General features: G+C 33.9%; 1 protein-coding gene across 18 annotated transcripts in view; it reads left to right on the forward strand.

Annotated features, from left to right (window-relative positions):
* Positions 1-26,666, forward strand: part of CACNA2D3 (calcium voltage-gated channel auxiliary subunit alpha2delta 3) — a 422,632-nt gene that overhangs the window by 201,227 nt on the left and 194,739 nt on the right. For all 18 annotated transcript variants that reach the window (XR_002442442.1, XR_002442444.1, XR_002442443.1 and 15 more), the window contains 2 exons: positions 7,257-7,346; positions 11,743-11,856. Coding sequence is in view for 13 of the 18 variants with exons in the window: in XM_021409181.1 (XP_021264856.1) it covers positions 7,257-7,346; positions 11,743-11,856 (204 nt within the window). In the remaining 5 variants the exon portion in view is untranslated. The remainder of the gene's footprint in view (positions 1-7,256; positions 7,347-11,742; positions 11,857-26,666) is intronic.

Genomic DNA, 26,666 nt, shown 5'->3' on the forward strand with positions numbered 1-26,666 from the left:
CCCATATGTTAATCACGTAAATTTTTTTAATGTTCTATTTTAAGAGTGAGGATACACTGATAGAAGTGATGATTCTAACATCTAAGTATGTTCCCTGACAGCTTCAAGAACTGCAAATCCTGCAGTTTTGAGTTGCAAATCTTCATGTAACAACTTCATGTTTTTTAATGTTGGCTTTTTTTTTTTATGTAAACAATCAACAAAGAAGAGTTACTTACAGTTAGAAACATCCACTGATGTTGATCAAGTTTGTTTTCTCTTTCCAAAATCTTTGTTTATGTAAGAGTTCATGTTACATGTAGCTTTCTAAGCAGTTTGGATATAATCGAATTTCTGTCAGCTATAACTTCTGAAATCATTCTTCTTTTGAGAAGCCTGACTGAATCAAGTCAATTTTTGTATATTTATAAAAGGCAAGCTTATAACTTCAAGTACAACAGTGATGTGAGTGGCGTTAATATATATATACCACAAGTTCTACTAAGGTACAAAGCAGACATCCCAGTCCAAGGCTTCTTCCAACATCTAGTGTTTCTGCTTTCATTTTTAAAATAAAAGAATATAGTAATTTGGTTTTGAATTATAATTTACAGGTGATATGGCAGGCATCTGGTTCTTTGAACATTTTTTCATAGCATAGGACTTTTTTTTTTTTTTTTTTGTGAAAAAAAGGCATACTTGCCTTGGAGATTCTCTTTGGAGGTGTGGAGACATACTTCCAGAAATTTGTAAACTATTCTTAATTTGCAGAACTTGCTTCAAGTTTTCTTTATCACAAAGATTAAATCCGTAATTACACTGGGTAGCATAAATGAGGTTGAAACGAATCTGTGACCCTAAATATGGTTTAGTAATGTAAAGTATGTAATATATATTTGAATTTTACTGGACTAATTTATAATTTGGCATTAATATTAAACAGCTGCTACCTTGAAGTGTATCAATTTGCTATACGCATATTTAAAAAAAGAGTGGGAAATAGTTCAGACACTGTGCTGTCACCGTCTGCACTTTCTCCACAAATTACAAACATGTGGAACTGCCTATTTTAATACTGGTTTTCTTGGGCCAAGAGGTTTTCATCTTTGAGAAACTCCATGTTGCAATTTACCTACCCCAAAGGAATCGGATGACAATCTGATTTAATGTAACTCCAGATTTAAAGTAACAATATTACAATATGCATTCCTCTTTTATATGTTTTTTTAATATGCTATATATGGGTTGAGGACATTTCTCTATAAGTGTTTCCATATGAAATATATCATCTTCTAGATGCACAGATAGGCACAATAACTCCAAACTAAATCGAGAACTTACCCTTGCGTAAATTAGAATGACAAAAATTGACAGATGTTGCATTTAACTTCTAGTAAGCTTTGACTTTTATATGCAGTTAGCGGAAATTAAGTAACTAGAAGCCCGATTCAGTAACGAGACTGGCTGAAATTGCCAAGAAGGGGTTGGTAAATAGACATTGTGCATATTTATTATTATTTAAGCAAATTACTTAATTGTATATTTATCTGTCTTAGGTCTCCAAAAAGGATTGCTGACTGCATTACTTAGCTGTAAATAAAATCATCAAAATCCAACCCAATCCAAAACAAAACAAAAAAATCCATGACACCAAAAATGGAAAGGCTTACTGAAATCTATTTTAATTTTCTTAAAAGATGACTACTCATTCTGGACCCCCACAACTTTCAGCTAGCCTCAGACCACTGAAAGTTGCTCTCAAGTTTTCTATTGCAGCCCCAGGCAACTAATTTGTTTAACAGGAGCTTGTTTTTAATCTGCTGTTTCAAATCTTGAGTTCTTTGATGAACAAATCAACTTTTGGCTTTTCGTATCTCGTATTTGTTTATCTGAAAAAAAAAAAAATGCAGTCTACCAACACAACGTACTAGGGGTAATCATCAACAGCACGCTAACCTGTAATTGCTCTAGCAACTAATGTTAAATAAGAAGATGTTTATATGCATTCTATAGATGTGAATGCAGATTTACCAACTGTTAGTGTGTGTGGGTAAACTTCCCTGTGGTGTACCAGTAAACATCACTCTCCTACCTCACACTTGTGCTCCTGACTGTTTTTTTCACTGGTTTATATGTTGATGTGGTTTATCCTCACAAATCTGATAAATAATTGCTGAGTATATCTCAAAATCTGGAGAATTGTTTAACTCATTAATAATATTTTTCTCTAGGAAGTTCGCCATTGTCAGACAATAGTATTGTAGTTTGCCAGTGTAACTGTATGAACTCTACTGCATGTACTAGATGTGAACTCTTCCCTTCCTAAGTGGAATCAGTAGAAAATACTTTATTCATGTGTGCTTATACTTTGAGTCTAAGTATGGTCATGCAACACCCTCTAATTAGGGTATTCTGACTCATGGTAAATTATTTCTAGTAATCTCAAATTGGCTAGATTAAAAGTTATCTGTGTAGCGGACTGCAAATATTGTGTAGCATCTTGCCACAACAAGAGGTTTTAATTAAAATGCTGAAAACTTTGTATAATTGGGAATTTAAAGATATCTCAAGCTACTGATACAGAAGCCCTAGAATAGAGAAAAAATGATTGCTTTAGCTAGGTCAACAGGAAGGTAGAAGGTGGATGAGGACTTAATTTGTTCAGATGTGTGCAACAGTAAACTTACTGATACTCCTGACTGAACTCTCATAGATACATGGAAGGACCTTGTCCTGGCTGACAGACATGAGTGGATTTTTCTTCACTCTCTTTGGGTTATCTTTAATCTTAAAGCAGCTTAGGTCCAATCCCCTGCCATGGGCTGGTTGCCACCCACCAGCTCAGGCTGCCCAGGGCCCAATCCAACCTGGCCTAGAGCTTCTCCAGGGATGGGGCACCTCTGGGCAGCTGTGTCAGTGCCTCATCATCCTCTCAGTAAAGAATTTTTTCATAAAATCTAACCTAAATTTCTCTTAATTTAGTTTAAAGTCATTCCTCCTTATCCTATCTTTATTAGACCGTATAAAAAGTCTATCCCTCTCCTGCTTTTAAGCTCCCTCTAACTGTTGGAAGGCTGCAATGTGGTTTACCCAGAGCCTTCTCTTCTCCAAGCTAAGTTATGTATTTCTGCTACTTCTAAAATGATTGTAGATACCTCTGCATCTGAACACATCCATGCTTCTTTACTGTAACATGACACAACTTCTGTTGAGCTCTGGCCCTATAATTTTGTAATCAGACATCAGAGTCTGATTGTCATAATTGTGTGCCTAATTTGCATTTAGAATTACCAAGATTATGCATGTCAATTAGATATTTGAGTCCACAATTAGATATTGCACATTATGGTAATTGCACATGGAAATTAGACATACAGTTGCATGCAAATGCTGATGTACACTGTTGGATGAGATACCAAGTTCAAGCTTTAGGTAACTCAAATACGAGGTCTCCAATATGACAAGTAAAGAGGAACTGAAATGGATCAACATTATTGCTTATGCAGTTTGGTAGTAAGTGAGCTGTTTCAAATGAAAAGATTAAATTAAGACATGGTGTAATGTCTTTTTTGACTCATTATGAGCAAGCAATCCTGCTTTCTGGGATCTGTTTGATTGATGGAAGTTACTGAAATTAAAATTGGGGTGTTTGTTATCTCATTCCAAAGTCATCGATTGTTCCTCTTTAGAGTGATGATTCAGTGGTTAAGGTCCTGTCCTGACATTTTTTGCAGCAGTAGATGGTTGAGTTATAGCTGTGTTGCAGAGCATTTGTAAGTTACCAAATTAGTGGATGGCAGTTGCAAATACCTGTCAGCAAGTTATGCAGAAATTTTTGGCAGGAATACCAGGTTGAAAATTTGGTATTCTCATAGAGAAATGATATAATGCTTTAAAAATGCCTTGGCTTTCTAATAACAAAAGGAGCACTATAGCATGGCTGGTAAGCGTGCAAGAGCATGCATGCAGAGAAGTGCCCTGGTACATTTTCTTGGTTTACAGTGAAACAGCCTGAGCTAAATACAGAGTGGACTATCTGAGAAAGTTATTCTTTGTGTTGCCTGTAAAATGAAACATGATTTCTTTGGGTGTGGTTACAATTAATGCCACACACTCTGTGCATCTGGTGTGATAAAGAGGGAAACATATGTTAATTGGATTGTTATGCGATTTTTTTTACTGGACATACACAGGGCTGAAACTCTTGAGCAACAAAGAAAAGATTTAAAACACTTCAAAGATAGAGAATGGAGTTGATAAAAACATGCACTCATTTTAGTTGTTCAATCTTTTTGCTGAATCACCTTGTCTAGCGTCCATTCATTCAGAAGCCTGGAGGTAGCAAACAATTATTTGTTAAAATTCATACTGCATGAAATGGATTTTTAACATTTTAATATATTTTTTTACATCAAATAAACATTACTATTATATTTTCAGAAAGTACATGTGCATATGTAAAGAGAGAGAGGACTGTGATGAGAGAAATTTTTATTATTCTGATGTATCATGTGAACTGACTTATACACTGGACATTATAGTGTTTACGAGTGATTTTTGGTAATCTGTTTGTTCTGTATGTTCATGCTTGATAATATGTATGCTTTGTCATAAACATTCCACAGTGCTTACTCCTGAAACACTCACAGATTTTACAAACAAGTCTATTTTTTTAATAGCAAATTAATTCTAGTTTAATTATGAAGCAGTAAAGTATTTCAAAGAGAAATGTGATTTGTGATAATTATTTACCGTACCAAATTAACAAAAAGATAAGATGAGAAACTTATTTTTATGACAAAATTTGGTATCTATCAATTTTCTGAAAACTCTGTTTTGGGGTGAATCACTGTGTTATTAGAAGTATCTGTGACAACTGTAAACTGACCTCAGTCTCATGGATCTGAGAGAGACAGGCTGTGAGCATAGGGCTGCTCCCACAGCTTGAAAACTTCTGGTCAATGCTTACATTGGATGTTTTGGAATAGTCTTGGATATCAATGGAGCAGAAGCAAACTGTTTGTTTTCAGTGTTTTTTTTTTTTTTTTTTTTAGCAACAAACTATATTTTCTGGTTTAAAAATATCAAATATGTAAAATTCATTTTGATAAGGTGTTTCCAGGAGAGTTTTATAAACATGTTAGTTTCTGAAGAATTTCAGTGAACGATTTTAAATTAATGTATGTTTAAATATTTCATTTTAAGAAAAGGTATGTGCATTTTCTGAGTTTCTGAAAAGCTTCAATCGCTGGAAAAGACCTATTTCTTACAAACCGATAGCTGTATGTGTAGAAGTCAGTGGTCTTTGAGACTGACTGTAGGTCAGTTTTGTTTTGAAATAGTGATGGAAAACACACCGTGTTGTGCTGCTGGCAGCTGACGTAGCCCTTGTCTGGGAAACTGCTTTCTGCATTGCCACTCTCAATTTCCAGTCAAGAATATGCCCATATTGTATATGAGCCCACACCTAACTTTTGGAGATATTTTGAAGTAGGACACAGAATAACAAGAGGTTAATGCATTTCTTGAATATTTGGATATTTTACGTTCATTCTTATTGTTTTTTTTGTAAAAATATGAAGGGCACAATTTAAGGGACAATAGAATTTCAATTCTTCTGCAAAAACAGTTTATTTTCTCAGATACATATTAATGTTTTGACATGGCTAATGAAGTGACAGAATTTTTCCTCTTACTATCCTATTGAACTAACCTTTTTATCCAATTGCGGAGTCTTAAAAAATGCTTCACATTTCCTCCTCTGTTTTTTTTTTTCCACTATATGTGTCTTAATTTTCTTATTCCAAATTGTTATATTTATAAATTATACTTAAAACTGTAATTTGTATTACTATGCTGATACTGACAGAGTTTACTTAAGTTAGCTATGTTTAAGTAGGGGAAAAAATGTTTTGCAAGGAAGCTATATAGAGGTTAATGCTATTGCTGTTTGTTTAGACAAACAAGGCTGTGCCTTTTGGCTGCTTGAAGCATTGAGCTGCAATGAACTACATTTACTAGGTCACTGTGGACTAATTGTTTTGAAAAAGCAGCCTGTTTTTGTGGCAGTAGTGTATGCTTCAAAATTGCCTTAGAGCTAAGATATAAATTTTCCTCTTTTGACATACTGAAATTTAATAACGAAATAGGAAGGACTCTGCCTTCCAATACATAGATGTAATATCTTTATTTTACTAAAGAAAAAGGTATGTGTCCATCAGATAAAATGAGGGGTGCCATACTTGCGTGTTGATATTTCATTCTGTATCCTTCCTTTCATGGCAGCACAGTTCATGATACTGGATTTTATCGTGTCTAATTCCTTAGAAACCTAAGAGACTTTATTTCTCCTCTGAAGATATTTTCAAAAATAAGTGCTACCATACTTTTGAAAATGTGCTTACTTAATCTAAAAATTAAAACTACAATTTAATATTCATATTATAGTATAGCCCTTTATTTTTGCTGAGTGTGAAATTTGTGAAATTGTTCAAATTTCTGGCATATCTGGAGAAATAATATGTGTGATTGGGGGCTGGAACTGCATGATCTCTGGGGTCCTGTCCAGCCCAAGACATGCCATGATTCTGTGATTCTCTGTTTAGAATGAGGGGAATATAGGATGAATACTGACATATGTGTCAGAATTGCTTGCCAGAAGATTTTACCAATGCTCGTGGACAAGCAAGTATAGCAATGCGCAATTGATGAAACGTATAAACTGCAAAAATTAGTCTTATGGCTATGCAACTTCAACCTGAAGATAATTGCCAATAGCTAGCAAGGCCTATTCTCTAAATATTATACTGACATTGATTAACAACATGAACTGCAGTGGGCTAAACAGTATCAGATCTATCAGCTTTTGGGGAGAGATAACACAAAATAGAAAATGAAAACTAAGTTTCAGAGTGAATAATTATTAAGTAGTATTTCCTGAAAGCTAAAAGTTGAATAATTAGAAATAAAGTAAAAATTATTATGTGAAGATACGTATATCTGTATGTAGGAAAACAAACTAAAAGGCAAAGGAAAAACAGTTTGAATAACTAGTCAAAAAAAAAAGTCTTGTGATATTTTTACATTATTTTTGTTCTAATGTATCTGTACTTTAGTATGGCTTTGTCAAAAATATTGAGCAGGAATTACTATGGTTTATGAACTAGTGTATGCAGTCATGTTAACCAAAGAGGGAAGTCTCACAAAGAAAACTTCAATTATTATATAAATATATATGTTATAAGAATAATCTAATAAAAAAATCTTGTTCATTTCAGCATTTTAGGGAACACCTTGACAAGCTTTTTGCAAAAGGAATTGGAATGCTGGACATTGCTTTAAATGAAGCTTTCAACATGCTCAATGAAGTAAGTTAATGCTTTTCATGTTTGCACTGCTGACAATTTTCCAGATCTTTAGCAATTACTGTCAATTTTAAGATAGGAAATTAGAACTCACTATAAAACTGTCACAATAGTAAAATATTGTTTGTAGAACAAGCACAGTTTATAATCTATATCTGGGAAAGATGTTTAATTTTACTAACTTTATAATTATGTTGCGTTTATTTTTTTTTTTTTTAAATGTGTGTGTATACACAGTATGCACCTCTACATGTCTGTGTCCTTTAAATTTTATTTCCGTAGCTGCTCTAGGTGTTAAAAACATCGGGGTAATATGGAAATTTCACTGTTTAGATTGTTCTTTTATTTTTTTCTTTGGAAAGCCTAACATTCTGGTTATCACAAGAATTTGTGCATTTCATAGACATTTTGAGGATACACATTTACTAGAATTGTGAAATGATCGTTCATTGGTTTGACTTATGGCATGTTGATTAACATGTCTTATAGCTTATATAAAGGAAGAGATTTCAATAGTTTTGTCTTTGTTTTTATAAAACCTGAAGAGCCTCATCAGCTCAGAGGTACTGGTATTATTTAGTAAGTAGATTATTTAATAAGTAGATTATTAGGTGATTTGATCCTGGTTTGGCACTTCTACATAAGGAGTAAGCCTTTCTGTGAAAAGAGGAAGGGATTACTAGAAAGGTAAAGCAATGCAATATCAAATGACTGGTGGGTGAGTGAAAACAAAAACTGTGGACTTCTAATGGTTAACTAACTATTAAAATAGATTCTTCGATATTTGATAAGTACGTTAAGTTTTTCAAACGAGATTATTGAAAGGCTTTTAAAAACTTTTCCAGAGGAGCAAAAAAGGGATATTGCAATGCAATTCAAACACAAAATAGTGATTCGGTTGGAAATTATTAGTATGGGCTATGTTTTCTAGATGGTCGTATTCTCCTAAACTTCATAGAATCATAGATTCACAATGACTTCCAGTCTCATTATGATAATAATGTAGTTTCATGTGTAATTAAGCATTCTAGTTGGTCTACAGATATAGACTACTAACTTCTGATATGGTTATCATGGTGACAGTCCAGCTGACAGTACTTAGTATTGGGTAATACTGAGATAGTGACGGACATGTCCTAGACACTGTGCTTCTTTCTATAAGTAGCTTGTCCTTGAATGAGATTCACACTTCGTATCTAGAAAAGCATGATGGATCATGTTTACAAGTATGTTCAGCTCTCATAAAGCTGAGAAAATGTGTAAGAGAGACTATAACGGGGTTTCTTGCTATAAGCTATAAGAGATTATAAGCTTTCTTGCATGCATTCTTTCAGAATTCACAGCGTAATAGTCTTTTCGGTTTTCTTCAGGCACATCAACAAAATCTTTGAGAGCTCCCGTTATGCAGCCTAGACCAGAAAAAAAAAACACAATAACAACAAAAAACTTTCCTTAAAAGAATATTCCTAACCATTTTCTACTTTGTCTACAGCTGTGACCTTTATATGCCAGAAATTTGAACTACATCTTAGTTAAGGATGTCTGGGTTACATTTAAAAAAGAAAGTTGAAGTTGAAGCTTCATCTTACACTGAGAGTCTTATTGAGAATCTAGCTGGGTTTTCAGAATGGCTCAGGATTTACAATAATTAAACTCATTTAATTTTGTCCTGCAATTACCTGCATTTCAATTTCTGTATTTGCCTAGGTTGTTAAGATCTGAAGATGTTGATACCGAACATCTTAAAAAGCGTGTTTAAAAACCACTTCCCCGTTCTTTCCAATCGTTGATTTAAGCAGTGTTCATTAGTTGCTGTAAGAATACAGAAGTGCTTGGTAGAGCAGTTAGGCACCTACGTTGTCATGTGACAACTGCAATTATCTCTTTTGGCGACAAATGTGGTCTTTGCAATGATTACCTTTTTAAAAAAATCAAAGCCAATTAAATAAAATTCTGTGACATTTCAAAGACTGCTAATCACAACCAAATGCTCTGAATGTCAGGATGCATTGAAATTTTTGCTGCTTACTGATGAATCACTGAGTTAATTGTAGTTCATCATAAGTCCCTTGTCATTGTTATTATTATGGAAAACACTTTCATCATTCTTGCTATTCAATAAAATTAAAGTTCTAGACAAATATGTGAAGATATTACTCATCAAAGCATTTGAATTTAAACTCATTCTTAAAAATATTCAAACAACCATGTAAAATAATACATATGCACACAGATTAGTATTTTAAAATAGATATATGAAGGCATTCCCCCTTCACTAATTTCCCTATTACTATAACTTGTGCCTTTCAAAATGTGTTGTTCATATGAATGGAGAGGGACTCTTTTATCAGGGGTGTTGTGATAGAACAAGAGATAATGGCTTTAAACTACAAGAGGGTAGATTTATAATGGTTTTAAAATAAAAGAGGGTAGATTTGTCTTAGATATTAGGAAGGAATTCATTACTGTGAGCGCAGTGAGACACTGGAACAGGTTGCTCAGAGAAACTGTAGGTGCCCCATCCCTGGAAGTGTTCAAGGACAGGTTTAATGGGCAACCTCTTCTAACAGAAAGTGTCCTAGCCCATGGCAGGGGGTTTGGAACTGGATGATCTTTAAGGTCCCTTCCAACTCAAACCAGTATGTTTCAATGAATATTGAAGAGGGAATATTGATATCTAAGATAATCTTAATGAAGGAACTCCAATAATTCTGCGTATGGGTAAGACTGGAAAAATGGACATGACTGAAAAAATTTTAAGGGTAAATTAAGTTGGAGGTATCACAGATAATAACTTCTATAGAGCAGGGATGAATATTTTGCTAATCCACAGTACAACCACGTTACTTTCCTTTTAGGTAACACGTTTCTGTAGCCAGTGCATGTTAGCTGAGAATTCCCATTTGATCAGAGGAAATTGAGTTGGAGGAGAGCTGGAGATGTACAGATTGCTATAGAATGTTGAATATTTGCGGGTGTGATTGCTTATATATGGAAAATATGGATGAAAAGAGGACTGTAACTGCTGTAACCCACCATACACCTTTTCCTACTGTAAACATGTCTACAAAGATGAGACTTTTAGAAGTTAAGACCTTTTTCTTCCAGAAAAGTTAGAGTTCTGGGAAGATCAGGAAATAAGTGAGGGTAAGTAGATTGCAGAAATCTCAAAGACAGAGCAGTTGCTAGCCCAAATCAAACTAGAGTACTCTGAATAAATTTATTGAAAAAATGTTGAATCCTTTTTTGGACTGCTACTCAGCACAGATAGGCTGATGAGGTGAAACATGGCAGACAGGAAAAATTAGTATTTGGCTTTCTTAGTACCAAGAGAAGGGTGATAGGATAAGGACTTGTCTAATATGATAATGTATCTGAAATTTAGAAAGAGAACAAAAGGAGGTTGTTTGTTATTAGCATGTATTTGAATGTTAGCACAACCTATTGAAATAGAATTGTTTGCAATGCTACGAATTATTGGTCTTTTCATATTTTTAAGTGTTCTCAGTGTTCTTTACAGAGCAGCTAAAAATGAAATAATTTGCCAACTTTGCGTTTTGTTGCTTGTGCCAAATTATCTAAGTTCCTTGAATGCATAAAATAATATACATGCAAACAAGAATTTATTAAGGGATAAAATAGAGAAAGATGGATTCAAAATTAAGACACCAGCTACAGAATCAAAAAACAAAACTCGTGTTACTGGTCAGCCCAATTGACAGGCTCCTCTAGCAGCAGAAAATCCTCCTTCTGTGCAGTGGTGAAACTTTCCTTACATACTTCAAGTACATGTTGATGACTATCTACCTGTGTTCTAGTACTGCTGTTCAGCAGCATATGCATATCAATTTTGTGAGAATGTGAGAATATGTGAGGCTAGGTCCTCCCAGAAAAAAGAAATATGAAAAATAACATATGGTATGTAATTTGGAGTGAATACAAATGCCGTATAAATATCAGGTCTGTAAATGGTGTATCCTCTGTAATTCACACTAAAATTATCAGTCATTCATTGCTGCTTCTTTTTTTGTGTATTGTAAAATTATATTTATATCAGAGCAGATTTTATGTAGAAGCATCAATACATATCATCTATCCAAAATAGGGAAAAAGTATAGATTCCGTATTGTATTTTTTAACATACTTTTAACTGGGATGGTATTATGTTTATGTATGTTTCGTTGAACTTTGCAATCTGATAAAATAGGGATATACAATGAAATCCTGTTTTGTTACACAATTCCAATTACAATTTGGTGAGAACAGAATGATAAAATGCTTTCAAGATTTTTCCATCTAATTTTCTGCATGCTAGAGATTTTACAAGATCTATGTCCTTTTCCAGTGGGATTCTATCTAACAGAATTTATTGTATTTAAATTAATTTTTCCTTTCACAGTTCAATCACACAGGACAAGGAAGTATTTGCAGCCAAGCCATAATGTTGATTACTGATGGAGCTGTGGACACATATGATACAATATTTGCAAAATATAATTGGCCAGACAGAAAAGTAAGTATTTTCTCACATGTATTTAATGGAAAACCTAAATTATCTTACGCAGTATGAAGTAAATGTCTATTAAAAAGTCAGTAGTAATCCTTCTACTCATCTAAAAATGATTTTGGTTAACTGGATGTTTCATTAATGGTAAAAATAATGCTTATGTGATATTGCTTGAGGATAGAGGTGGCCTTTTAATGGAGTAATGAACATGGATAATAAGATATTATGGAAATACTTCCCTTCAAGGTACATTCTTGATCATTATATAGTGCTTTCCACGTGATACATTATTAAACATGAAAACCTTTCTCTTCTTTATCCTAAAATATTAATTAATAATTCAATGCTTTTTGAATCTAGAGAGGAATGTACACTCTGGAGCAAGAATAGTTTGCTGTAGTTGAAGAAGAAACAGATGTAGTTTTCAATATTTTTTCTTTCTGTGTTAGAGTAATGGGTATAGTTTTCAATTAATGAAATTTTTTTAACAGTATTTTTGTTTCTGTCAATCTGCATAAAGAAATTTGCCCAGAATTTAACTACCTTTCTATGTAATATATAGATGTTGTATTATAATGCAGAATTTAAATTTTCCTGATGATAAAGCTCCAGCAGACGTTGTGCTTGAGTGTGAAATTTCCTACTATGCCTTTTATCTTTTGCTCTGCTAAAGTAAATTTTAGATTATTTAGGAATTTTTTGTAGTTTGAGATACTGCCATGTTATCTGCCTGTGGAAGGAACAACAATGCTGTTCAAAGGGAAATCTGAGCAAGTAGTTAATGAGTGTGCTGTGTTGAGATTTCAACATTCTGTGATTAAAAAAATACTAATTTTGACTTGTAGTTTTAGTTGTAATTATTAGTTTTTCTTGTTCTGTATTTACTGTTTGAGATGGGTTATTCTTCAATGTTACAATTTTAATTGATTTTTGTGTTGAGAAATTAGACACTTGGAAACTTAGGGCTTTATAAAATATATTTGTCAGGTGTTTCCAGAATTACCTCGTAATTTCAGTTATGTACTTAGACTGTAGCTGGTTTTCCAGCTGTTTAAGTATTCAAAAGGGAACCTGTTTTTATCACAGGTGGGTCATATATTTTTCATTTCATCCTACATAAATGAGTGTGACTCCTTGACATTATATCACCCAAGTACTTTATCAGGTGGTGGTGGTATTTGTAAAAAAATACTTAGTAGTAACATAGTCTCATAGGTCTTAAATCCTTCTTTGAACTGTCCTTTTTGTTCACATTTTTACTTTCAAATATTTTCTGAGATAAACAAGATGACTATAAAACTATTATTTTGATAGCTGCTTATTCAGACACAAAGGTTTGTACTCAACATAGGCAGAATATTTTCCTTTTTTTTTTTTTGAGTATTTCTGAGATGTCTGCACAAATTTTAAATATAATTCCCAATAGGAATGGTCTGAGAGGTGTCAATTTCAGTTACATGCTTCAATATTTACTCCTAATACTTTAGTGAATTAAATTTTGTAATGGTACAAAATTGCCATGTTAAGATGATGTACAAAGAATTTTCATTCAAGGAATCTATAACTTTCTCAGTTTCAGTGAGATTTCAAAGAAAATAAAGAATTTAAACAAATTACATAGAATATGAAAATCTAAATTTTATTTGGAATTTGAATCCATAATTCTGCAATCCTCTCCCTCCTATGACTGCTTTCCAGTTTTGTTAAAATTGTGTGACTTTGTGACTGACCATCTAAAAATAAATTTAAAAGTAAAATAAATGAATAAACAATAATAATACTTTGTGGCAAGCCCTTCCTCTCTTATTCACATTATCTGATGTAAGTTTTTAAGTCTTCAAATGTTTCATGATACCATTTTTCTACACCCAGAAAACACCACATTCCAAGAAAATTTATAGAATAAATAGATTAATATCTCCAATTCAGTTAAGTTCTTAAGTTCGGTGTACCTCAGTTACCCTGTCAGCAAAGTACCTTTTACAGTTGTGTTTTATCTATTAGATAACATTAACGATGTCAACACTGTTTTCATCAGAAATGAATTCTATAAACAAAATGGAAAAAATACTTCATATAACTGTGAATTCTTTGCTAATTTTTCAGTAATAATGCATAAATATAGGTAATGAAAACATATTGTCACCATGTATATAAAAATTCCTATGCTGTTCTTTTTTTCCAAGCCATATCTTTGCAAAAGGTAGTGTTTTTTTTCTTTTAAAAAAGCTACTATGTTGGGATAAGAGCACTTCACTACATGTCTGCCTGACCACTAATTTGAAAAAGAAAAAAAAAAAAAGCTGCTTCTTTTTGATATTGTATTAATTATAATGTATTAAATAAAAACTGTGTCATAGTAATTTTGAAATAGAATTATTTGGCTCCAATTGCATTCTGCAAGTAGCTTAAATCAATGCTTTTATTTTGGGAGATCAGCCTGATTTTGTATATGAGCTAGAGAATTATGAAAACTGAAAGACAACTCAAAATTATGTTGTAGTCGGTTTCCTTGATAGAAGGAACATTTTCATTCTACTCTTTATTTTATGAATCTCTTTCTCCATCACCCAAAATAAAAATCAATTCACTGTATTGTGTTAATAATTTCTACTATTTAAAATGCAATTCCAGTTGATTTGTTTGTATACTTTCTTTGTATGACTAACGCACTAAGCTTTTGCATCTCAGTAATATCTTTCTGATGCCACTTGGAACACTCATGTTTTTACTCTCTATTATTGCTTCTTAATAACATGTTCAAATGCACTATCAGAAAGCAAGCAGAATACTTCACTTATGTATTTCAATAGATATCTTCTAATTTAAAATCATGAAAAGATATTTTTTGTTTTTTTTGTGGTTTCTTTTTTTTTTGTTGTTGTTTGTTTGTTTTGTTGTAATTGTTTTTGTGGAGGGAAGGAGATCAGGGAGGGAGAAGATACCATCCCTTCAGGTTTTCTCCAGGAAAGTATCATAGAAGTATAGAATGTTCTGGGTTGGAAGGTGCCTTAAAGGTCATATATTTCTAACCCTCTATTGCAGGCTGGGTTGCCACCCACTAAGATCAGGTTGCCCAGGGCCTCATCCAACTTGATCTTGAGCGCCTCTAGGGATGGGGCATCCACAGTTTCTCACTGTGGATGTTGGAGTGCCTCACCATCCTCTGAGAAAAAAAATTTCCTTCTAATATCTAATCAAACTCTCTCACCTTTTAGTTTAAAACCTTTTCCCCTTTTCCTATTGCTGTCATACCATGTAGAAAGTCTTGTCTCCCTCCTGTTTATAAGCTCTTCTTAAATACTGGAAGGCTACAATGAGGTCTCCCTGGAAATTTCTCTTCTCCAAGTTAAACACACCCAGCTTCCTCAACCTTTCTTTGTAGGAGAGGTGCACCAGCCTCTGATCATCTTCTGAGCCCTCCTCTGGATGCTCTCAAATAGTTGCATGTCTTTCTTATAGTGGGGGCCCCTGACCTGGATGCACTACTGCAGGTGGGGCCACATGAGGGCAGAGTGGAGGGGGACAATCACCTCCCTCGCCTTGCTGGAGTGCCACTAATATTCTTTTCCTAAAATACTCAGTACTACTTCACATGTATTGGAAAACTACAGGAAGATTAATCTCGCAAATCTTTCTGGAAAGATATAGTACACCTAAAAAAAAAAAAAGATGAAATTAGAGATGATATCAGAGTTTACTAACTGAAAGTTTATAAATTTGGAGCTGGAAGAAACGACATAAATAATATTTAACATGTTTTTGACATTTTAAATATAACAAGACTGTTCTCAGTGTGTAGTGACATTGCAAAGGAAAATAATCTAGTAAATCTTTTTGTATAAATATGATAAATGTTTTAAAAACCCTGATGACACATCAGTGGCATGATGAAGTCTCATCATCCGCTTTCTCCACTGGCAAAAATGACATGCCTGCATGTCTTGTATTGTGTGTCTTATTCTCTCCTTCTTTCCCCACTGGATTTATCTGGATATCAATTTCTAAAAGTTTATGAAACTCACCTGCTTACTGTTTTAGAGGAACTCAGAAGTAATTCTTGCCATGACCACAGTTCACGGAAGAATCTCAAATCCCATGGAGATCATGGGGACATACGTACATAGTTTAAGTTTATAAGCGCATATTTTTATGAAGCTTTTTGTTGAATAGAGTCTTTCTAGTATTTTTTTTTCCATACGTGTATATGCAGCCCTTCAGAGTGGCAGGGGACAATATCATCTTTGTGAGCTGTTGTGGCTTGTAACATCCAGAAATTGATGTTCCCTTTGTCTGTAAGCTCTTAGGAATGTTGTGCCACTTGCAACATCTGGAAAATGACTACATTCACTGTATTATATTCTTCCCTTTTGGCTTTTCCTTCATTCCAGAAAATATTTGCTCTAATAATTATCTGAAATAACTATAAGCTATGGTAGATATTTGCAATAATCCCCCACTACTTCATAAAGTGAAAAGAAAACCAAAATTCTTCCTAAAATTTCCTCATCTTCTAGATTCAAATCTGGCCATCTGTGCCAGAATACTCTCTCTTGCATTTTCTTTCTGTTGGTAAATAAAGTTGGATGTACTATAGAATTCATGTTTTTTTTTCAATCTTCTAATTTAGAACTACCCTCACATTCAGTTATTCTTATGAGCCATAACAACAAAATAGAGACTTAAGATGTCACTGCTAAGACTTTAAGTAGGAAAATATAAAGAATAGCTGCAGTAGCATCTTTATTCCTACTTCTAAATGCAGAAAGATCTAAGAACTACTTATTCATGAAACTGCCTGTTTGAACAGAGCTATTGAAATTGCCAGTAAGATAAATAGTTCCAGGACTTTTAAGTATTTTTATCTATTATTGTAGCTGCCTTATGTGAAAAATATCTCAGTCTGTGAGCAATTTTGATCTACATACAATATTTTAAATTATCATTGAATTCAGAGATTAACACCTCAAAATTAGATGGGTTTAGATTTGAGTTCATAGTAATATTCTTTCTTTGCAAACAGTAATCAGATGATAACTCTTTACCAATGTAGGACTTCAGCGTGTACTTTCACAGGATCAAAACTTATCATCCATTTGGTTATACACAGTGTTATGTTCTCTTAAATAAAATACCTTACAGTCATTACTGCTGGCTACTGGTGACTTGTTCACTGAAACCTTTATTTCAATTAATTTATATCAGATATTTGAAATATTAGATCTTAATAGGTCTAATAATTTTGGGGTAGATTTACTAATAAGATGTTTAGCCTTTTTTTAATAGACCAGCATTATATTGGCTTCAGCTGCTGCATATGAAATGAATGTGATTTTTTTTATATGTAAAATTTCCCAGACGTTTAGCTTCTGCTACAGGCTGGGAGAGAATTATTTCCTTAACCTTCTTCCACAAAGGAAGATAAAAACATGACACATTTTTATTTGCCTTATATGAAAACACTCCTAATGATAAACATAAAATCAAGTTGATGTTGTGAAAACAGGAAGATGGGCAGCTACATTTTGGCGCAAAAACTTTTTTTTTTTCATGTCTGCTACCCACAAGGCTACAATGCTTTCTACAGATTTTTAAACAAGTCTCTGTAGCTTAGGAACCTGCTGATGTTGGCAACATGGTACAGAAAATTGAATGTCTTGACTATAATGTTGTCTGGATGCTATTAAATTGATTTTTTGTGTGTGTGAGAAGAGTGTTTTTAAAGGCAGATGTTATTGCTGCTTCAAAAACGGTATGCTTTATTACTGGTTATCCTGAGAACAAAAGAAGATCCGAACACTTCAAGCTTTGACATAATTTACTTTATTTAGCTGGGTTTAGGCTCTCCTGCAGTATGATAAAAGATTGGTTATGATATTAAAAAGAAGTTCTTGATTTGTGGATAAAGAGAAGCAACACCTCAAAGAAAGAATGTATTATTAGTTTCTTGTCTCACCTGCAATTTTTTTGAGAAAAAAAAGATTTAGAAAATATTTTTTCTGCGTTATTTTTTCTTCCATATCAAGAAAGTCTAAACTATTATAATGTTGCCTGTGAATTGTTCATTTCTATTTCTACTTGTATTCTTTGATATGACACTCAAAGAATCCGATAATATATCAGTTTAATTTGCCATCAGTAAACTTTTTCTGCAGTACTTAAAACCAAGAAGTGGGAAGATGTTTTTTTTTGAAGATAAGGGTAATTGAATCTTATCCTTCAGAGTGTATGTGGATTGCCAGAGGAAGGATTATTGCCTCTCATATACATAGTTATATGCTTGGCTAGAATTGTATACTGACTAATCCTTTCTGAATGTTTTAAGAATTTAGGTTGAGATGATCATTTATACACAAAGTAAATGTATATCAGAAGTGCCATTACCCTGGTAACATTTGTCATATAATCAGGGAGAGATACAAAAGCAAATTAACTGTAAGTCATACAGAATAGCTAATAAACAATGCACAATCAAAATGGAGAATAATACACAATCTGAAACAGATTGTCTAAAGTATTTTTCAGGAACATGGTACCAATGACACAAAAATCATAGCTTTTGCTTGTTTTAAAAAAAAGTTAATTTTTCAAGCATTTTCGAGACAAAGAATTCCAAATTTAAGATACAATGTGTGTGCATAAGACATACCTAGATGAGTACGAGTAATCGCTATTTGCCTCTGACATAAACTCCACATCACTGAAATATGTGGCTGAAAGCCACTATTAACAAGAGAGACTGAAGTATTATGAGTAAATCTCATAATAAGAACCTGATATCTTTGGATTCTGTTTACTAATCCACAAAATGAGTATAATAAACCTGACTTGACATTTGAATCAATCTAAGGTCTTAATTTTTTTCAATTTTTTTTTTTTTGTGTATGTATGCCAGGAGCAAGACTATTAAAATAGGCACAGTAATTGCACAACTGTATTTCATTCTATGCACTGTGTCTATTTTTGAGGTAGTTTTTTTTTTGGCGAAGGATTGTATCATCCACTTAAGGAAAGAGTGAGATCATTTATTTCTTGAGGTTCTTCAATAGTGTGATAAAAACTGCATTTTAGTTTGTATGGATTAAGTTGAACAATTCTGCAATTATACTGAAAGCCAGGATACAGTTCATACTCTGCTTGTTTTTAGTTACTTCTCTTTATAATATATGCAGCTTCTTATAGAACAAGATCAACAGAAAAGAGATGTTGATGGCTCTGTCAGAGCTGTTCTGTTTTAAACATGTATCTACAGTCTCTGTAAAATGTAGAGTGCACTGTGTTAATCATGAGTAACTCAACAGCAAAAAAGTGATCATACTTGCATATTAAACCCATTTGTTTGCATTTGTTAATAAAAAAGATAACACAATATTCCAATCAACTAATTTGAATTAGTAAATAAAAGTACAGATAGTAAAAAACTGAAGATGAAGTTGGACTGAATGTCTTTATTACTTGCTCCTGGAACTAGTGGAAATCAACAGAATTGATATTAAAAGTCACATTTTAGAGGAAAGTGTTGATGAAAAATGTGGTATAAATGACAAAACTTGAGTTATACTCAGTCATCTGTGTTTGTCACAATAAGGATATAGCAGAACTACAAGCCTGCTTCCTTCATAGATATTTTCTGCTCATTGCAGCACAAGATTAAGTGAAAACTTTTAGCTGTTCACTGATTTTACAGACAAGGAAGATCGAAAACTTAATCTGTAGTTTTTTTCAAAGGCTGTCCTAATGATGTTTTAGGCCTCCTTTGTAGCCTTTGGAATATACTGTAATAAAATTTCAAATTTCTATTTTTTTTTTTAGAATGCATATTAAGCCAGAACCAAACACAATATTGCATAGTGGACAGGTATTTATAGGATTTAAGATATGTTTATGTCTGACAAGAATTTTTGCAGTTACATGTGGTAACACAAGTAGAGGAGACAGTCCAAACATGAGGCTTAAATAAGAAAACGATTTATTGCATATTTTCCTAACCGATTGGTCAGATACATTGCTGGTCTGATGAGGTATGGCAATTCCAGTAGCCTATGACTAATTGTTAATTACCCTGGAAAACTATAGGCTAGCACAGAGAAATGATTGTTTTCAGACTTTTGCATCTGGATGCTGAACGTATTTCTACCTATTTTGCATGATCCTCTCTTCGTTCATTCCTGGATCATTTTTCTTTTAATGACATCCTCATATAATTCTATTTTATATAATTCTTACCGAATTAAAATAAGCCATCATGTGTTGTTTCGTTACATACTGAGGCTTTAAGTGAACTTCTGCTGGGTATTTACATTAGGTTGAGAGGGTTGGTAAATTGCATGTTTAAATATCAAATCTCAAGAGATGTTTGGAAGGGGAATGTTACAAAGGGAGGAAGTTAAATGTTTGGTATAGTATTCTCTTGCTGGCATCTTATTACATGTAGTAAATGGTATTTCTTGCTCATTTTGCTCTGAGAGGCCAAATTCTGCTGGTTTGAAAGTATTACAGACATTGTTTATATATGAAATTGTTATTCATATATACCATTTTGCCAGAGAACCTCTGTTAGCCTTCGTGGTGTCTGGCTATAGAATAATCCAACAATACATGCACATATATCAAGATGGTGTGGAAGATTCATTACATGCAGGAGATCATAGATGTGTAGTATAGTATTCGTTTCAGCAAAGCGCTTACATATGTGAATTATTACATCTCAGCTAACCAAACTAAGGGATTCAGGCATACATTAAAGTGCTTTACTGAATTAAGAACTAAACAAGTTATTCCAAACAATCCCCTCTTTAGAACTCTGTTGTGGGTCTGCTGAGCCTTTCTGAGTAGTTGAATCTTGAGCTGTTAGTGAATCTGCATTTTATAGAATACCCATTAAGAGCGTGCTTTGTTCATCTCAATCTATTTATATCTGCTTTTTTAAAACTGACATAACAACGTTACCTAGAATCTGAGACTTCTGAAGAATGTGGTCGTCTCTGTAGACATAACTTTTGTGTTCTGTTCCCATGTGCAGACATTTGCTGCAATACTGATAAAAAGTTATAATTCTCTGTGAAGTTCCAAATAACATCATCTTGTAATCCTCTCTACTATCCCTACTGTAATTCTCTCAGTGCAAAACTGACAGATTTGTACATCTGAATAAATATGTTCTGTTCTAATGGGATAACATTTGTGCATTGATTTCTGTTCAGACTTAAGCTCATTCACAGAGGTTTCCCCTTACGAGCTGCTGAAACCTTTTTTTAAGGAATTTTAACACTGAAGTTCAATTTAGTGCATTGATAAATGCCCTAGAAAACTCAAGTTCTTATTCTGCCATCTTTTAGACATTCATATCTTCAAAAACCTTGTAGGATTTTAAATATTTTGGAACTAGTTATGGAAGAAGGCTTTAACTGTCACTGCTTTGTGACAGTAAAGTGTATGTCCCAATGGTTGCCGGTCAGCAATCCATTATGAAAATAGAAGCAGCTGCAAATGCTGCATAAGAGTTTGTTTCTTTTTTCCTTCTGACTTCTCTATGCAAATCAAGACAATAGCCATTAGAGTTTGCTCTTTTGAAGGATTGTGTATCTTGCAAACTCTACAGTCCGTTTCCATATCTGTAACACTTCAATAGAATCTTGAAATTGCCTTCTGGTAACATTTTTATGTTCACTTCAAATTTTAAAAAAAGAAATAGAAACAAGTTATACTTGTTTGAGGAAAAATCACTCCCACAAACACCCTCAAGAAGATGACAACTGTATGTTGTCAGAAAGCTTAAAAGAAAATTTGGAAGTGTACATGAATGGAGGCAACAGACATATACGTTATACAAGCTCCTGGCCTTCTTCTTGTTAAGAACAAAACAGGACTTTATATTACGTGATTCTGATTATCAGCCTCTGATGAAGGAGTATTTTTTATTTTTGAGTAATAACAAAGGTAGCATCAGTTATGGTCTGCCTTTTCTGTCTTTGTGCTTTCCAGTTGATTTAATAATATGAGACAGTGTAACCATGAAGAAAATCTACTCAGTATGGAGAATAATGACAAAAGAAAAAATAATACCGTTCTTACAATTAATAATTTACATTTCAGTCGCTAGAAATAAATTGAACTATATATTCAATATGTCAGATAGAGAGCTATGTGAAAGTTTTCAACTCAAGTATATCTGCTCTTGTTCTTGTAGATTTTTTCTTCTCTGAATACTAAAGAAAACTTATGCAAATAAGAAATAGGTGGAACATACCGTAAACTATGGTAAACCATCTGAAAGTTTTTTGTTATGGATTTGCAGGAAGGGTTGCAGTGAGTTATCACTGTGTGCAAACATGGTAGAAGTGTCTTGCAAAGCTGTAGATAAATGCTGGAACTGAATATGGTTTCCAACAAACACTAAATTTAAGGCTGCAGCTGGTCTCCCTTACAATGTCCCTACACTCCCAGATAGAAAAAGTACTCATCATACAATGCTGAGTTATATGTTAGTTGTAGCATGTCACTTATTCAAGATTCCAGTGTGTCTCTTTTGAAGCACATGCCTCACACCAATTTTGCATTGTCAAAAAAAAACCTGAAAACTTGACCGGCCTGAAAATGACTTAATTGCAGTTGCCCTGAAGTAGGTGTGCAGTTGTTTTCAATTATTTTTACAAATAAATGGAAAAATCCGTAGGCAGTTCATCTACTCTATTAACTTAATCTCCAAGAATTAAATTAACCGAGTATATATTTGTTAGTTTTTCTCTCACTGTGAAAAATAAATGGCTGAATTCTCCGTAAAAGGAGAGTTTTGTCTAAATACTGCCTGCTGAAACATCTGTGGTAGAGATAGGTAAGCACTAAACATTTGCCTTGGGTAAGCTTATATCAAACTTAAGGTTTAATTTTCATCATTTACTCATGCTATCAAGTCTTACAGGCACAAAAATTCATGGAAGATGAATTTAATCCTGTGTGCAAACATGGCCTTTGTTATATTATCTTTCTATCCTTCCATTTTTTGTCATTTGCAGTTGAAAAAGTGTTTTTCATCCCACCAATCTGTGGGAGCACCATCAGTGTGACATTCTTGTGGTTGTACTGCTAGAAATTTTGATTAGGGACCACAGAATCTGACTGGAGAGTATAAACAATTGTAGATTTCTGCTGCTTTCTTGAGTATAATTTGAATCTGACTTCATGGTTTATATTCCAGTGAAAAAGCAAAATCAGTCCACCATTCAGAAATGTGTTAAGAATTTTACTGATTGCAAGTTTTCTTCCATATTTCCCCCACATCTCCTGTTGTGGATGCCCCGTCCCTGGAGGTGTATAAGGCCAGGTTGGGTGGGGCCCTGGGCAATCTGATCTAGCTCTTGATCTAGTGGCTGGCAACCCTGCCTGTGGCAGGAGGGATGGAACTTGATGATGCTTGAGGTCCCTTCCAACCCAAGCCGTTCTATAATTCGTACACTATAGTGTTCGTACTGCTTGCATTTTTTTCCATGCAGAGTTGGGAAGGTATTGGTAGCATCACACCATTGTGTGGAAAGTAGTGATTAGTGAGGTCTAAAATCTCTCTTCATAGGTTTAACAGGCATCACATCTAACTGTAAAAGGGTCCAGACTTTTAGTACAGTTGAGAATTTCTGCCTCTGATGAGTCTATACTGGGGACATCCAATATCCAGTTGCTGAGTTTATCTTGTTTTAGTAGAAAATCTGTGTCCTTGACAGAGCTGTTCCTGTGTGTGTGGGATGTGGGCAGCACATACAACCCACCAGAGATGTATCCAGTGTAATAATACTTTCCTCATCCTGTCTGCCAGAAGAGTTTCTTTAGAAAATTACTCTATTTCAGAGAGCACTAGGAATTCCCTTTTCTTTGTTTCCTACATAAGGAGACTATTTGCCAAGAGTAAAGGGACCTGTTAGCTGCTTTGTGAAATCATTTTTTCCTTTTGTTATATGAAGTTTGTTTATAGCATCTTTTATGTTATTCAGTGGAATCCCATCAAAATGAGTGTTATCTGCTCTTCTTGGGTTATGTATCTAAGTTATCGTGGATTTCATGCTGAGAAGTACACAGCATCTGTAAAGAGGTTGAGACTGTTCAGAATAATAAGAATAAAAATGGGTGACAGAACTAATTCCATAAAAAGCATGATGGAAACTTAGCAGTATTATCATTAGTATGACTGTAATAACTATGATAGTATTTTTTTCAATATTTTGATTTGTTTGAGCAACCAGAACCAAATTTGTACAAAATATTCATATATTTATACAAACAGCATGAGAAATTTGTGAGTACAGAGATATTAGCACCATATCTGATAATACTGAGTTTTTGGCTAAAAATGATGCTGGCTGACTAAGTACATTTTGACATATGGCACCCCATTTTGAAAGAAACTGTTTTATTTAGGCTGACCTAAGTTCTCCTTAAAAGGTTATGTATGGAAGCTAGAGATGAGCCAAACATCTGAGGATGCCTTTGTGGTACGTCATGTTTGTGCAATTTCAGCCAGAAAAATGCATTTGGCTCTACGTTTGCGTGCAGCAAGAGTGACATCTAATAAGCCATTAGATCAATGTAAGTAGTGGAATTCTCCTGTGAATATATGTTGAATACAATATGTAGTTATTCTGAAAGGTGAAACTCAGAACTCTCTTTGCTTGTGCTGTACTTGCATAAAAAAAAGGAAATACTAACCCATTTTCAAAATTGTTTTGTCCATAATAAAGTCCTCACATACTTTCCCCATACTAGCAGACATGACTAAATTGAAGTTACTCCATTTTTGGTCACATAGAAGCAAGCATGTAGGAAATTTTTCTCCTCTCTTCGTAGCCTTCACAAAAGATGCTCACAATTGTGTCCCCTTTCCATAAAGGGAGCTGACAGTCATTGATTGGTGCCAACCAGCCAGAGCAAGTGCTTCAATTGACAAGTACTCAACCTTTAGGAAAATTAACAAATTTCTTTCCTACAAAAGTGAATCCCTCCATCTACCGCCTCAGTTCAGCTAGGGAACTCTGGTAAGCACTGTGCCTCTCTACACTAGAGCACTCTTAGATGTGCTCTTTGTTGCCAATTATTCAATTCCATAAATACAATGTGTTAATAGTAGTAACAGCTGCTTAAGAGGGGTGTTCAGGATCCCACTAGGGACTCTTAGGAGAGGAGTACAGCAGGCAGGTTCTTCACTCTGGTGCTCACATTTCTGAGTTGCAAGTAACCACTGTCCAGATTAAGAGGAAAATGTAATAAATATTTCAGCATCCAATGTTACTATATTCTATATTTTTAAGTTTAAATCATTTTGTATAGGCTACAGCATTAATCGAATGGTTTGAAATAACATGTAGACTTCCAGAAAGCAACCTACATAACTTTACAACATTTAGTGAGAAATAGATGGATAAACACCTGGTTTAGTTCACAGCTTTTTAAATATCAGAACATTTAATAGCCATAAGGGAATAGTAATGTAAAACAAGCCGTACATGTATGTTAAAAACTCTACCAATGAACTATTTTTTTCTACTAATGAAGGGATTTAGACTTCCCAAAAGAAAGTAGCTCAACAAAACATTTGTCTTTTCCTCCTTCCTCCAGAGTGACTTATTAATGGGTTGTTGAGTGGCAAGAGAACCTGGCCTTCGTTCCTACATCTATATTTAATCAAGTGCTAACAGTATCTACAAGACCCAGAACTACTCACAGGAACTGTGTCAGTTCAAAGTGTACTTGCCCTCTGAATGAGACTGGATTATTAAATTAGAGCTGTAGGCCAAGTTATGATGCCATCATAAGCAGACACTGTTGTATTTTAATTTGCTTAATTGATTTTGCAGCTATTCTAAGAGTAAAATGTCTTATGCTGTTTTGGTGTTTTAAGCATGACTGCTCATATTGTGATATATTTCCCAGTTGGGAAGTTTCTTTCAATGCATAACTTCCTGTAAGAAGTTTCCTGAAACAACATTCTGAGATTAGATTTTTAAAAATTCATCTATCCTGTATGTCTGAATTTTGGAAAATGTACATGACAAAATTATTTAATGAGATTGCAAGAAGGAATTCATGCGTAATTCTTTTTTAGATGTGTAAATTTATAGTTACTTGTTTACACTGATCCTATGATACATTAATTGAATGTGAAAATTATTTGTTGCTTCCTTCCTGAAAGTGCAGAAGAGACTCGATGGTTGCAGATTTGGATTCAGTTTTAAAATGTGTTATGCAAGCATTTCTTTGCTTTTAAATCTGAGGAAAAAAAATACTGGTAGAAACACAGGATCTTAGAGGCTGATATGTAAAAGTTTAATCCATGGACAGTAGTGGATCTTGTACTGAAACAGTCTGTGTGACCTTGTAACATAATGCAACTCTCACAGCATTCCTGAGTGCTGTGTTTATTCGCCAGTGGAACGCCAGGCCATTTCTAGTCTTTATCCAGCATCTTTTGCATAGGGTCATTCAGTGACAGTTCCAGAGAAAGTACCTAGTGACTGTAGTCCAGCCTTAGCCACAGCCTTGGAAGCAGCTTGAATGCTAGCAATCAAGGCTGAACAGTGCCAGCAAACTGAACCAGTGTGGCCTTATTAGCATCTTCATGGCCACACTAGAAATCAATGTAATATTAAATTATTCCTCTATTGCTGAAGTGCTCTTTACCCTTCTTAATGTGGATGAACTAGCTGGTGTATACTGTTCAAGTAATACATAAAGTTCATGACAGACACAAAAAAGCTTTTAAATGCTTCATTAATACTTGTTTTTTTGTCATAACTGGTTGTAATATTTTAGGAGCATTCCACTGCATTAAC

Source organism: Numida meleagris, chromosome 11 (assembly GCF_002078875.1).
Source record: "Numida meleagris isolate 19003 breed g44 Domestic line chromosome 11, NumMel1.0, whole genome shotgun sequence".
Lineage (NCBI taxonomy): Eukaryota > Metazoa > Chordata > Aves > Galliformes > Numididae > Numida > Numida meleagris.